At 40.6% G+C, this 15867-nt stretch overlaps 1 protein-coding gene across 4 annotated transcripts in view; it reads left to right on the top strand.

Annotated features, from left to right (window-relative positions):
- The window catches only part of LOC115055881 (spectrin beta chain, non-erythrocytic 1-like), a 115320-nt gene that overhangs the window by 45887 nt on the left and 53566 nt on the right, over positions 1-15867 (top strand). For 2 of the 4 annotated variants that reach the window (XM_029521938.1, XM_029521940.1), the window contains exon 1: positions 1068-1950. The exons of 1 other annotated variant lie outside the window; for it this stretch is intronic. In XM_029521938.1, coding sequence (XP_029377798.1) covers positions 1719-1950 — 232 coding nt within the window. In that variant the 5' untranslated portion in view covers positions 1068-1718. Of the gene's footprint in view, positions 1-1067; positions 1951-15867 lie in introns of those variants that run through there. One more of the 4 variants, XM_029521937.1, reaches the window with a different exon arrangement.

Below are 15867 nucleotides of genomic sequence, written 5' to 3' on the forward strand. Positions count from 1 at the left end.
CTAAATTATCATCATCATTCATGTTAATTTATTATCTCTTATCCTTAACATCACTATGGTTTTACTTACTGTTGTGGAAAATCTCTCAGCTCTACAGCTGAGTGAATTGTCTCATTGCTGTATCCCACCAATGCTGTTATGGTATTATCTCATTAGTTATGTGCTAAATGAAACCTTGTTACTTATAATATTAAGAAGTATAACTCTGTGTGGTCATGTGGTTCCACTACTTTCCTCTACTGTGTGCAGAGTAGTAGTTGCATCTGCACCAAACTGTACATACTGCGAAATGCAGATAAATGTACAACATCGGAATGTGGAAGAACTTTAACTCCACGTTTGTTGCTGAATGGTTTAGGTTTGTTTGTATAATCTTTCTGACAAACAAAGAAACGACAGCTGTGGGTGGAAGCAGACTCTATAATAATGGTGTCTCATAAAACCAGAGAGATGAATAATATTGTTTATTTCACACCTTCAGTTTTTTCCTGATTCTTGTCTTTTACTTTTTTAGCTTAAAACTTTAAACTGATGAAATTTTTCTTAAAAGTTAAATATAACATATAGAATACAAAGATATTTTGCAGCATAGATCACATATCACAAAGAATTATTTCTCCATTTAACCTTTAAGCTAAATTAATCGACAGAATCTTCATATTTGTGGTAAAAAATCCTTTTTTCCAATTTTATCTTCGGTGTGAACAGAGACGCTCTTTCAGATCTCTCTCTACCCTTGTTTGTCTTTCTCTCTGCCCTCCTCCCTCTCCACCCCTTATGCGAATGAGCAAATGACATCATTGCAAAAAGCAAGCGCTGTTATTGGCTGTTGGGAGGAGTAGCTGTGTCCGCTGCAGCCCCTCCCCCCCGGACTCTCCCTCCATCTGAAGGTGTTTTCAGTGTCTGAGCTGCTGCTGCTGCCGCCGCACTGGAGCACAAGCCCACGCTTTCATTCTCCACCTCCTTCCATCTCGCTCTCTCTGTTCCTCTGTCACGCTACAGCGCTATCTGCTCCATCTTTTCATTGTGTTGGTCTTCCAAGGAGGCGTGTGTGTGTGCGTTTGGATGTATGGGTGGGGGATTTCTGAGCGGAGGGAAGGTGTTATCACTGAAGACACTGACAGATGGATAGATGGGGAGGGAACAGAAGCGTGATGCTGCCACCGTCGCCGCGGCGTGTCTTCTGAGCCAGCGACTTCTGCCTCCACACTGGTGAAACACAGAAAGAGAGCAGTTCATCTCATGTCTCTCGCCCTTCTCGGTCGCTTAGTCCTGCTGTCTTTGAAGTGTGAAGAAGAATTATGAGTCTTCCCTCAGTATAGAGATTTCATATGAAACTGGAATTATTTCTCTACCGTAGAAGAAGCTGTTTTACATTTGAAGCTCAGGTTGAAATAATTTGTGCTCTTGAAAACTCATACATTTACTTGTAGACTGATTATTCTAGTGGGCGCAACTCAATCCTGTTGGAAACTCAAGCCAAGCTTCACTTTGCTGCAGACAGGTTCATCCTGTTACAACTGAAAGTTATTCGTTTGGACTAAACTCAATCCTGGTGAAATTTGAGCTTCACGCTGTTGCTGAGAGGCTGACACTGTAGTTTCCTGTCTGAAATAGGGCCATTCCTTAAGATTGATATTTCTTGGTGAAGCATCTCCTCGGTTCATCTCTGGAGTCATTTTGTTAAAATCTACCACCACACTCTTTGGAGTCTCATCATGGAGCTTCAGAGTGCCACCAGCAGCCTCCCCGGCCCCCTGTCCCCTGGTCCCCTCTCACCAACCTCAGACTACGTTGACCCCTTGTCCCCATCGTCGGGTGGCCCCGGCCCATCTCATGCCGCCAGCCCTGGCCGGGGTCCAAGCCCAGGCCTCAGCCCCAGCCCTGGATTCTCAGGCCAGGCTGCCTTCAACTACAACCAGCTGGAGGGGAGGTTTAAACAGCTTCAAGGTAAGACAGTATCTCAGGCAGGGAGAGCGGTGGGGGGTTTCAGATCTGTAGAAATGCTACTGGATTTGATTGCATGAAAATCTTTGTGCAGTGGACAGCAGGTAGCGGTGAACTCAGCAGACTAAGTGACATAGAAGGAGTGAAACAGCTTCAGGAGATTGAGAGTCTAAGTCAGAGAAAAGCTGCTGCAAAGTTTTTTACAATCAGTCAGCTCAAGAACAGAACTGTTTAGGACAGAAAAACAGAGTGGCTTCACACAGATTCAGAGAAGCCTGATCAAATTTGATCTGCTATAGGTTTGGTCTAAAGATGAGGAGTTGCACTCTTAAGATGAATTTTCTTTCAAAGAGCGACCTGGTTCTTTGGCTGTGACTTTGTGTGGATTCATCTGAGTTCATGTCAAATCTTGAGTGTGAAATCAGAGTGAATGTTATCTTATCTGAGGGAGCTCAGAGTTACTGACAAGCCTTGTTTCACGCACAGTCCTACGCTGATAATCTGCTGCACTGGGGCTGCTGTATTCAGTGCCTTGCTAAAGAGCAGTAGGGAAGAAGGCTTCCCTTCACATAATGTTTCAGCTACCACACCCAAAATTCTCATGACCCCTCAGTCCAAGGCCTGTCAGTTAGCTATCTAATGAGTCAGCTGGGAGTCAACTGACAAGCCTCCAGTTTCTCAACCTTTTTTCAAACTGATATCAAAGAGCAACAAGTCCTTTGCTTTTTCTATACCTGCTTCCTTTGAGATGATGGCCATTGATAAAACAAAGAACGATAAAATGGTTTAATCTATCTTAACTTCACTGATCTTTTTATCACAATTTCAATGTACAAACACGTTATCGTTTTAAGAGTAAATTCAAGATACATACTTACAAATTTATCCCAAGATCAACATCCACCAGCGCTCTCATCAGAGCCTTTGGCTTACTCATGTCCTGTCAGAAAAGTGTGCAAATATTTGTTCATGTTGTAAAACACCTGCAAACACATCTTGTACAGTACTTCAGAATGTGTAGATTAAGGCCTCTGTTGGTTAATAAAAAAGAAACATAATATGGTGGAGGTGAATTAGGACACTGGTCTCTATAAGTTCTATGAGTCTGAACATCAGAATGAACAACAGGACACCATCTCTGTGGTCTGCCTGGGTTCACACATATCCTTCATTCCTCCGTCCTTCAAAAAGCCCATCTTCTATCATAGATGTGTCACTTTCGTGTAACATGGAGAATTATTGTGTTATGAGGTCTGTCTTTAGTTTGAAGGGTCCACACTCGACACCATCTCAGTGTGGGTTAACATGTTCTCTCTCAGAAGACTCACAGTCTCAGTGGACCGAGACCTTTGATACTTTCATTGTATTAATATAGAACCTAGACCTGATTTAGAATTAAAGACCACATGGAAGTTGGTATTTAGATTGTATTGGACCTTTGAAGTTTTTTGCTGCCAATGTACTTTTCAGACGATGGTCAGAGACAGAAGGGAAACTTCCTGAACGATAATAAGCACCAACAGAGTCATGGCAGAGGGTCAGTCAGATGAGTTGATTTATTTGTTATTGGTAAATTAGTTTTAACCTTAATATGATGCACTAACCAGATAAAGCAGAATAGATGGCTGGCTCATTTGTATTTGGCTGGTCACTTTATTTAGAGGCTTATTGAGCACAAACAGTGAAATGTTTCACTCTCCAGAGGAGGCTCCACTCTCTCCAATAAGTTCTTGTCATCATTAAAAGGATATAACACCAAAACTAAATGGAGAAACACTTTCTTTTCAGTTTACTGACAGGCTGAATTTAGCTGAAGGCTAATGGAGCCTCATGGACATGGCAATGCCCAGAAGCCCTCAGCATCAGCCTTCTCTAAAAGTAGCTGACTGGCTGGGAGCCAAGTGGAGGTGGTTGTACCAGGTGGTTTGTAGGGCTGTAAACTCAGACCGGTTTGAGTCAGAAAAACCCAGAGAATGAACCACCGTGTGAAGGTCCCTAATAACATCCCATAAGCTGTTTCCATAGACCCTTTATTCACAATGGTAAACCAAAAGTAAAACGTTGGTTTTAAGCTTGAAAATTAATCAAGTTTTTCTGGTATCCAGTTGGATTCCTCAGGAGTTTTCAACCATGTGTAAATACTTGGATGGAAGAACTGTATTTCATTGGCTAAGGTCATATCCAAGAGATCTGGCCCTAAATTCATGTGTTGTTTTGGATAATTGTGGATTATCTAGTGCGTTATCTTTAAAGACCATGACGTGATATGTTTAACTGCTCTGCTAAATGTTGGTTTACTTATTTCTCAAAAGATGAAAAACTTGGGCGGACAGAAGATGCTTTGATACTTTTTAACAGTTGCTGTTTACCATGAAGGAAAGGAAAGTGGCAGCGTTTCTCTTTGCAGTGAGGTGGATCAGTGATTGGTTCTTGCACTGGTTGATCTACAGCTGTGGTTCTCAAATTGTGGATCACACCTCACTGGCCGGTCATGGAAACATGACAGCTGTGGTGTATTACTAGATGTTACGTCAATAAATTTTACAATTTTAAGCGTGGCTTATTTCCTTAGCTTTAACATTAGAATCAGTATTTTTTGGGCCAATGGGCGCTGGTTAGAGAACCACTGATCTAGAGCAATTACTAATTGAAGTTGGTTTTAATACAGCCTTGAATGCTACATCCATGCTGCAGGCCTTAATACTCAATTAAGAGTTTTTCCGATGTCAGATTTTTTTGTGTGGCTGTTCATATCACGGCCCTGAACTGACACGCATGCACACTGTCCCTCGCTGCTATCTTCCATGCTTGTTTTGACCGCTTCTTGACTCCCGCCCCCGCCACTGCAGTATTATGACAAAAGTCGCTCTCAAGAGATGTCAAAGTCACATTAATTCCAACCTGGCTGTGCACACTGAGGTTGCATCGCAACACATCCGGCCTGTATCCGATTAAAACCACATATGGAAGTGACCTGAATCTGATTTGAAAAGATTCCATGTGACTTGTGCTGTTCACACTGTTGTTAAAAAAAAAAAAAAAAAAAAAAAAAAAAAAAAAAATATGAGCAAAAAAATCTGATTTAGGTCACTTTTGAACTGCAGTGTGAACGTAGCATTTGTGTTTGGGTCCATTTAGAATTTAGAAACTGAACAATTAGCCTTGTAAGATTTACACCGTCATCATGAGATGAAGCTTTAGTTAATTTGATTATTCCTGTCTAGATCCAGCCACTGGCCACACTTTACGAAACCTTTTGGCGTCTTGGTTCCTCATCACTTTTCCTGGCAACCTGCTGAGGTCCATGTGGGTCTCAGGTGTCTCTAAGAGCAGCACCTAGCCTTCTAAAGGAATCGGTTTGATTCCCAGTTGGGTGATGAGTATGGAAGCAGGCGGTGATTGCTGCTCTGCAAAGATTCAGATGGGACAGGGATGAGACTGAGGGGGGAGCTGGGGGGCTGCATTTGCTCTTCATTAGAGAGAATATTGAGCGAACATCCCTGGTTAGAAATCAAGCAATTATAGGGGGCAACAAGTCAGCAAATTGCCGGCTAAACTGACTCTCGGGGGACTTCTATACAGAGCAGACTGCTGTGTCACACAGGGCTATTTGGAGCAGACTAATAAATGACTCTTGGGAACAATTGTGAACAATTTCTTCAAAAAAAAAAATAAAATATATATATATATATATATACATGACAATTATTTTATGTGATTGATAGTGAGTGAAATTCAGAGGTAGCTTATCATGCACCGCCTAACTTTCTGTCTCATGATGGATATCACCTCACTAGTGATACTATGTAGGGTGTATAGAGATCATTGCAGTGGCTTGTCTGCACAACATTACCCAGAATTCCCTTGTAAAAAAATGGTAAGTTAATTGACGTATGAGAAGACTTGGAGTTGGTTATTTCTGTTGGGCAGGTAGAGGATAGATGATAAAAATAGATGGATGAATAGACAGATAATAATAATAATGCCAATCATAGTAATATTTTTATAATGAAGTAACTCTATTTAGAGGAGAGGGTGGAGCAGAGGAGAAGTAGGGGGTGGATCAAACCTGTGTTATACTCTATCCTTATTGTGGGATACAGGGATCATTTGCCACACCCCCAATTCATCCCATGCTTTATGGCCTGTTTTACTCTATGGGACCATAATTTAAAAATGAATATCATGTTGTGTCCTGTCCTTCATATAACTTTTGTTACGTCTTGTTAGTCAAATGTCACTTGCGTTATTGCTCTTTTCTGCTCATGTGTTCTCAGTCTGACCACTAAAGTACACAATGATTTAAAATAGGAGTGTGTCTGATGTTGGTCCTGGTCAGAGCTGTCCCTCATTAGGAGCCTTTGTTTGGATCAGGGTGTCACTTCAGTTTACAATTGGTTTATAGATTGGTGATAAAAACGTGACTGAAATAAAGCTTTAATAAGGAGCTGATGGACTGTTAAAACACACTAGCCTTCCTGAGAGATAACATCGGAGACACAAACACATAGAGCCAGCCTCTACAACAACACCATCATGCCTCTCTGCTCCCAGCATCCCCCTCTTTTGCTCTGTTGTCCTTAGCCAACCAATCACAGGACGTCTTAGAGGTTTGGGAGCCCCTGAGCTCTGTGTGTGTGAGAGTGGATTAACGGAGGGGAGGGGTGTGTCTGACGTGGTGTAGAAGGGAAACCACATTGTTATCTTTCTCTCTTTCGTTCAAAAGGTGCTCTTTCACGACACTGTCCTCTCTCCCCTGCTCTTCTTTCTCCTCTTCCACATCATCAATGTTTCATGAGATTCTACCAAACAGCTGTCATCTCGATCACCCCCATCGCTTCCCCTGTCTTCCCTCCCTCAAATCTCTTAGTAAAATTAAAGGAAGCTTCCGCTGTCTCGTCATGATAAAACCTACACAAAGGAAGGATCAGGAATGGCTGCGCACCTCCTCATCCTCTGTCCTCCATCCTTCATCATCAGTGTTAGCTTCTGCAGAGGATCTACTTTTGCCTCATTGTTTAGCAGCTGATGATATAATTTAAAGTAAGTAGTGAAGGACTATATTTCAACATGAGACAGGAAGTGTTTTTTTTTTTTAACACTAGCGAGCATAAGACCTTAAACTAACATGATACTGTAGTGAAAATAAATCATTGTTAATGGTTAATGGAGTCTGCATCAACTGATTTCCATCAATACTAGAACCTCTCTCTTCTCCACTGCCTTGGTCAGACTAGTGCGGACTAGTAGAGCAACAATCATGAACTGATGAAGCCCCTTGGATAAGTTGGACAGTTGTCTACAACACTCATGGCCTGTAAAATGCAGCTAATTAACCTTAAGTAAGACTTAATAAAATAAAGAAAAGATAAAAAACACAGGCTTGCTACCTGTATTTATTACATTTTCTTTTATTTTCCTCCTTTTTCTCACTGGTTTTCCACTCTTTTAGCACAACACATCATTTGTTATTCTGTGGAAAGGGAGAAAACTACATGAAAATGTTGAATGATGTAAACAGAAGGTTGGTCCACCTAAAATGCACCAGTGTGTTTTTAGTTTTTCAATTGTTTTTAAAATTGAAAAACTAAAAAAGAAAAATAAATCTCAATAAATATGGGAACTGGAATATGTTATATTGTGAGGGAATCGAACTTTTGATCACTTTTTCATACCAAAGATGGTAAACCAAGTGCAGTTTGATAATTCTGCTACAGGTGACTTAAGAACATAAGAAGTTAACTATAGAGGCGAGAGCTTCACCTATGGGTGGTCAGCAGGTTCAGTTGCAGACAGGACACAGAGCAGCGGTGGGGTGGAATATTTGGGCAGAGGGTGTCTTGAGGAAGGAGTTCTGTGACAGCCTGAGAAAGAACAGGGAAACCACCCTTTGTGTGTTTGTGTGTTGTTACATTGACTCCTACACACACAGATCTGCAGGATGAAAGGTCTCTTTGATTGTAATGCTCCACTGAGCATGCTCAAAACAGCAAAGGGGGGCAGGGGGGCAGGGGGGCGGGTGCCCATTGTGGAGCGCCCATTGTGGAGCCCTGAGTCACACATCATAAAGTAAAAGCTGAAAAAGCTAAAATCCATAATGAAGTCTGTGTGCAGATATTTTCTTTTTAATAGCAGAAGTTGACAGAACCAAAAACCGCTGAGATGTTGAAATGATCTTTGATCAGTTTCTGTGAGGTTTGAACAAACTGCCAGAAAACCACAGGCTCTATAATTAGATTATAAACATGTTGATCATTTCATCAGTAGGTTCACATTTAGCTTCTGCCATAAAGGCTCAGTTGAAGCTGGATACCACTTTTATAATGACCAAGTACAAATAGTTTTGGGTATTTGCCAAAAATGATCACAGTTTCTGCATGAGATCCTGATCAAGCAATGACAATTCTTACAGTTACTTTGAAAATGTTTTCTTTCATCAGATTTATTCATCATATTCATTTCCTGACCACAACAAATTTTCGTTACTTACACTTGTCTTGCTTAAAAATGGCTGCAAACTCCCTGAGCTGCGTGTTTTATCAGTTTGCTCGTTTAGCAAGAGCTTTGTTTTGCTCCTCCTCTTGACTATTAGGCAGTACTTTTTTTTTTTTTTTATGTATTTTTGTCACTGTCATTTACTATCTATCTAATTTACAAAACTTTTATTGAAAATCCAAATCCATCTCAATGATAAGAAATGGAGGGAATGTAATGTTGTTTATTAAAAACTAATCTTGGTTTATTCCAAATAAACAATATCTTATCAAAAATATCTGTAATCAAAATAGGTAAGATTTTATTTCCATGTTGGACTTACACATATTTCAACATGTATGCTTACTTTTACCTTCTGCAAAGGATTTCTTTTATTTTTTTTGTGTCATAAGTTATAGTTTGCCTTTTCTCGCGTTCACAATTGAGTCAAGTATCATCTTTTTCCAACACACACACTGTCTACCTGCTCTGCTGTGGTTAATGCCAGTTGATGTCACAACAGTGCAATGTGGTATCAAGTGTGGTTGTATCTGAGTACTTATGGTTAAAAGTACGGGTGCCCAGGATTTGATCGATACCTGATGCTGGTAGTTACACATCCTTAGCTACAACAGGTTGCATGTGAAGTGGATTTTTCATTTGTCATAGAAATGAACTGGAGCAGAGGCATGTCCTTACATCACATTGGATTTCTTTCATCAGTCCATTTATCGAGCCTTTTTGGATGTTACCATGGTTACCATGCCCACAGATGAGGGTGGGTGCTTGCACAGCCTCACCTGTTCTGTAATCAGTCAGTGTCCCTTTAATGCAGACGCTGCTAGACACTGACACCTCAGCTGTCCTGAAAGCCCCCACGTGTTGTGTGTTCTCAGAAAGACACCTGGATTAGTGGTGATTTATGCCAACACAGCCTATCGTGCATGGTCGCTATCAAGTGTTAACGCATGTGTGTGAGGTTTCTCTGAACAATGAGAAAATTTAAAACCTGCAGACTGGACAAGTTCAACCAGCATTTCTTCTTTTCTTTTTTCTTCTTCATCTTCTTATTTCTTATGGTCCTCTTTCTTGCCACTTGTCTCATATTTTTCTGATAATCTTTGTCATTTTCTTTCTTCCTCCTCCAAGCTTCTGATAACACATATCCATAATCTGTGGTGTGTACTGAAATAGCTGTGAAGACTGAACCTCTGGATCTGGATCTTTGCGTGTTGACACACTTGGTTGCAACTTGCTGCTTCAACAGTCAGTGTCAGTCAGAGTGTTGGTTTGTTTTGATGGCAAGTGGCCTGTTTTACAGCCTGTTTGTCTGTCGATTAGTTTAATGAGAAGCAGCCTGAAGAAGAAAAAAAGAGGAAGGAGGAAGCCACAGAGCTTTATTCAGCTGTCAGACTATAAAAGACAGAAACTCACACATAGTATACACAGACAGACACACACATTAACACTACAACGTCCTATATCTCTTTAATCGCAAAAAGTGAAAATGTGACAAACACTTAATGTGTTCAGGTTTGTAGGTTTTTGTGATGGGGTTAGAAATGGTGTGTGTGTGTGTGTGTGTGTGTGTGTGTGTGTGTGTGTGTGTGTGTGTGTGTGTGTGTGTGTGTGTGTGTGTGTGTGTGTGTGTGTGTGTGTGTGTGTGTGTGTGTGTGTGAGAGAAAGAGAGTGGAGGTTAGTGGGCTAGGACACACACAAACACAAAGCATATATTATTAGATTCAGGGTGATGTTCACTTTCCAGGTCATTATCTCTGAGCTCTAAAGCAAAGAAAAAGGACACTCTAATTGCAAAAGTAGCCTGAGAATCTTCTGCAAACAATGGCTGCTAATTGACACATCGGCTGTTGTCAAGTTAACTCAGTGACAGACCTCAGTAATCAATTCATGATTTGGATAATTTTTTCCTTCTCAATATCAAAGAAATTATTCAAAACAAGTTTTCCTCCTGGGATTTGAACGTAGTTTTCAACCTTGTTGCTTAAACGTTTTTTTTCACCAGTCACAATAGGGTCTGGCATCATCTAACCCCTGTTCAAGTGCTGTTGCGATATGTAGCTGTCCATGATGGTGAACTTGACTATGCATTACTGCGCACTGTGTAAATCATATCAGGTAATGACAAGCTGAGCTATGAGAGCCCATTGGGACTGCCGGTGGTCGAAGCTAAAGCAAAGAAAATGGATTCAAAACAAATTGTCTAAACTACAAATTCAAATGAATTGATGAAATTGATTTATTGCTCAGCCCTACCTTAGTGATCTAAACTGAACAACTGTTTAAATCAACCATTCATGTAGTCTTTTATTTGATTTTGGGAACCCTTCATGGGGTCACCCGTTTGCTTTTGAGCTGCTGTTTTGAAGCCTCCAGTTTGTGATTTGTCTGATTTGGTCGTACTGTCAGTCACACAGTTAACCACACCCTAATAGAGCCCCACTTTCATGGTGCTTTCCTTTAAGTGAGGCCATCAGTGCTGGTTGAATGATATATGCGCACACCATGTTCTAGCAGTGTCAGACCAAACAACCTATCCTTCATGTCATTCCCACGTTCTCCTTACTTCCTGTCCAGCCTCTCTGCCACTTCTGCTCTGAATAAAGGCATGAAAAGCCTTTTGAATCACTTTAAATGAGACCATCATTTAAATACAGGAAAATCAAGGTTTATTGAAGACTTAAAACTAGAGAATGAGACAATAAACTCATGAGCACATTTACTAAGCTTTACTAAGTCATTTTCCCATAGACTTCAATACCCCTGTGGTAGTCCCCCTGATGTTTATCAGATAGAAAACACCTTTAAGCACTTCTCATAGAAATTATTTTTCACACGTGGTGTGCATACTCACTTGTCAGCAATCACAATTATGACACAATTTGTACTATTTTTGCATTATGGTGTAGTTTATGTCAAACAATTTTATGAAACAAGCTATTGCATCAACACAACTAAATTATAGTTTAAAAACTCATTGATGTAGACGCTAACAGCCACAGAAACAACATGGATGATGAATTGTGGTCTTGCTGACCTTGTTGTGTCTGTAGCAGCTGTTGTTAAGTTAGCTTCTGTATTGAAACATTCCAAATGTCATTCCTGTTCCCTGTTCGTTGTATTTACTATTTAATCAGCTGCAGAGGAGACAATCTGCTTTTGTGTTCAAGCAGCCTGAGTTGAAGAATGTTGAAACAACATAACTAAGATTTTCTTCCTCATCTTTCTCATGTGTTTGTCAGTTAGTCATATATAAAAGGTCACACACATGTTGATTGGGCTTGTGTTGCAGTTTTTTTTTTTTCTCCTGGTCGTGTTTGTTTCCCAGTTTAAGATCCAGAAAAAACACGTGAAAATATACAACATATCACATGTCCTTTCACATGCAAGGAAACAAGGAGGTTGAGGTAGACGATAACACAAGTTTGACAGGATCATGATGGCAAGACAAGCAACTGCATCAACATTTTAGAGTGATACCACCTCTAGGCCCAGCCACAGTGAACGTGTTTGTCTGTGTCATCATTTCTTAGCAAAGACACAGTCAGCAGTGTCTCCAAACATTTCAAGCCAAACATGGTTCAAAACCAGATTGTCGCAGAATGGGACGTGAAACTCTAAGTGGAGTAAATAAGTTTTAGATTATTGGGAGTGGGCCCAGATTAGTGACCCAGTCAGTGTTTGGACAGGACATATGGCTCCAGTCAGTTGGCAGTCTGATCGTCAGTGGGTCAGTGTTCCGCTCTCAATACTCCTCTGTTCCCAACGAAGGCTCACTTTCTCCTCTGATGGGAATACACTGCAGTGCTGCGTGTGTGTTTGTGGCCCTGCACAATGTCTCATTCACATCCTTTCATTTAACCCCAGCTCTCCTGGTATTTTGGAGGGTGGCAGAAGTCAGTGTGTCAGGCTCAGTGTTGTGCCCTGTGATTGGCTGTAACCTCTAACCACTGTCTGTAGCATCAGTGAAGATGAACTCTCTGTAAAGCTCAGCAGGTCCACACGGACAGGACGCCTCTCTCCACAGAGGGTTTACAAATCAAGATAAAAACCAACAAATGAAACTCCTGATGTGGATTTTATTTTATCCAAAGCCGAGAATCCTTTTTAAATGTTACTTATTAAATGTAGAATGAAGAAGTCGCTTTAAACATGCTTCTCTTTGACCCATATAACTGGTGGAATTTAAAGATGCGCATCATATTTTTTTTTCCACATTAATCCTCACTATTGACATGTCCAGCCTGAAAACAGTTTAAATGAATTAAAAGTCTGGTTTCATTAAATCTCATCTCCACAATCTAAAAATAATGAATGCTGGAAATAAAATGGAGAAAAGCTACAAACTCTCTTAAGTAAGAAGCTGTAGGCAGATAAAGATGAAGACAGCTGTTGTTTTGTGTTGCTCTGCCCAACTCTGGACAAAATGATCCCATGGGATGAGAGCAACAGGAAGTTCACTCATAAACTGTAATAACAGAACAAACCAGTCATGCTTTATGTTTTATGCCAGCAATACATTGATGTGAAGCAAACATGCAGTGACGGAAGTAACAATAAGTCTGTCACTTAAAAAATGCGTACAAGCAAAACTGGATCAAATCAGAATTAAAGCGAACAACAAATGTAAGGTGTGGCCACTCATATTTAGATGTCAGAAGATCAACTCATATCCTCAGCTGTCATAGTCCTCAGGCTAACAATGAATCTAATGCTAAATGTAACATTCCACCCATACAGAGCTGCTTTCTTCAGTCAGAGCATCGAACACATAAGGCTTTTTACCTCAACGGTGACTCACGCACACAAACATGCACACGCGATCATATAACCTTATCAAAATACACATGTCTACTTCTACACTTCCAGGATTCCAGCATTCCTGATCTCCCAGAGGAGGAGCAGGGAGGCTGCCGAATATTACTCCTACTGATGTGAATGTGTGTGCGCATGCATGTGTAACTGTGTGTTTGCTTAATGCTATGTGATCCATCATGAATGGCTCATAACTGGGTTGCATTGGGAAACACCACAGACATGGGAGAGTGAACAGAGCATTGCGTGTGTGTGTGTGTGTGTGTGTGTGTGTGTGTGTGTGTGTGTGTGTGTGTGTGTGTGTGTGTGTGTGTGTGTGTGTGTGTGTGTGTGTGTGTGTGAGACCCTCTGTGCCTCTGCTTGTTAGTGGAAACAGATGTTTGATATGTTCAGGCTGTAACAGACACACAGACGATGGTGGCAATGGACAGTTATTTTCATTATTGATCAATGGGCGGTTTTTTCCCACTTAATTCTTTAGTAAACATGCTTGTCTCCACAGAGCCAGACTTCATGTCTTGTTTTTTCAACAAAATATCCTGAAATCTTTGAATTGTCTTGTGAAGCATGATGAAAAAGGGCAGTTGAAAAATTGGTGTTGGGGGCTGAAACACTAAAAGTGAATTTAGTTTTGCTGCACCTCGACCATCAACCCTTCCTTCTCCCCTCTAAGACGCTCCTTTTATTAAAGGGTCATTCTGTCTCATGCTTAAAGATGAGGTCTGACCAAGCGACAACCTCGAGGGCAGTACAATGAAGAGCTAAACCCTGCTAAACATCTGCTGACCACAAGAGTCTGGCTTCAGCAGTTAGCCAGTCCCAGTAGACTGCCATGTTAAAATGTCCAACTTTACAGCAGAAGTTAACTAGTTTACAGCCTCGAACAAATGTAGCCTGGACCATTCAGAGAGTTTCCTCTGTGATGTTGACTGCACAACCTGAGTTTACATATAACTCAACTGTTTCCATTTTAAGAAGTAATTGAGGGTGTGGCCTCCTTGAGGGATTTGTTAGGTCTCTTTCACAGCCCCATAAAAACGGGTTTGGTCCAGCCCTGCTCTATGTGTGAAGTGCCTTGATGTAGGAGAGAGCTGGTACAAAAGTAAAATTTTTCACATAAATGTCATTTTAAAAGATATGGAACTCGCCTTCATGATGATAACCTACTTAAACAGGTTGTCTGTCAATATCAGGTGCTATATCATACAAACGTGTGATGAAGGCATTGCAATCTGACATCGAATGGAAGTTGCGCATTGTTACTTTCAACCCCATTAGCTGGGATGAAAGTAACACATGGGTGGGACAAAAGTTGCACGATCAAATATACTGGAATAGCTTACCCTTTTACAATTTTTTTCAAACAGCAGACAATTTCCTCGCTAATTAATAATTACAAATATATAATACACTTAAATAAGTTTATTTTTGTTTATCACACATAACAAAATAGAACTTTATCCTTTGTTCACAACATAAAAAAAACTAGTCAAATACAATCTTGAACATGAAATAGTCTCCACCATTTCTGTCGTGAAAATATAGAATTATTGTGTTTTAATAATCTGCCGCATTAGCAAAGTCATTACTTTCGTCCAGACAGTGACTTCCAACATTTATGAAAACTACAAAAACTAAATGACCTATCGTATCATCACAAACATGACACATGAAATGATAATCACAGTCTGTAAATAGAAAAGTTCACCGCTCAGATAAATTTACTTATCAGTCTCAAACTTTTTCCTAGCAATATAAATTTGTGGAAGTGCGATGTAAGATTTTCCTCTAGTCTGAGTGAAGCTTGCTGAATGTGGTGACGTAATTTGTTGCGTCTACATTCAGCCAATTATGAGTAAATCATGAGCAATGTTGTCTCACAACAAGAAGCTTGCGGGTTCAGTTCCCAGTTCTTTCTGTGCAGAATTTGCATGTTCTCCAGGTACTCCAGTTTCCTCCCACTGTCCAAAGACATCATGTTTGGGTTAACTGGTGACTCTACATTGTCTGTAGGTGTGAGTGGTTGTTGGTCTCTGTCTGTCTCTGTGTGTTGGCCCTGTGATGGACTGGTATTCTGTCCAGGGTGTACCACGCCCTCACCCAGTGAGAGCTGGGTTTGGCTCCAGCAACCCCGCAACCCAGACAGATTAGCGGATAGAAGATGAATGATTTTTTTTTTTTTTTTTTTGAGTGACTGGGAAGGAGGAGGTTGCTTTCATTGATGTGCTCAGTAACAACAGTCAGTTCTGTTTGGATCCAGTTTTAAACCTGGACATTCTGATTTAGTTTCTCTTTACCAAACAAAATATTCAGGAAGTGGCCTTGCTGCCGACTGATACTTACTTCAGTTACAGTGACAAACATCAGCGAAAACATAAAATCACATCAGGCTAACTTTTTTTTTTTTTTTTTAATAAGTGGCTTAAGTGAAATCTAAGCCATGCATTCACCTTTTCATCTCTTTAACTCTATCAGGACTGTGAGTTTCTGACCGCTGTTCACTGAACAGAGAGCAGAACTCACCTGCTTCAATCTTCCATTTTGAATCAGCTCAGCAGTTGAGACTCCTTCGTTCTGAGTCTGGACTTTCAGATTTTGAAAGTTAAACTGGTT

The sequence above is a fragment of the Echeneis naucrates genome, chromosome 15 (genome assembly GCF_900963305.1).
Source record: "Echeneis naucrates chromosome 15, fEcheNa1.1, whole genome shotgun sequence".
NCBI lineage: Eukaryota > Metazoa > Chordata > Actinopteri > Carangiformes > Echeneidae > Echeneis > Echeneis naucrates.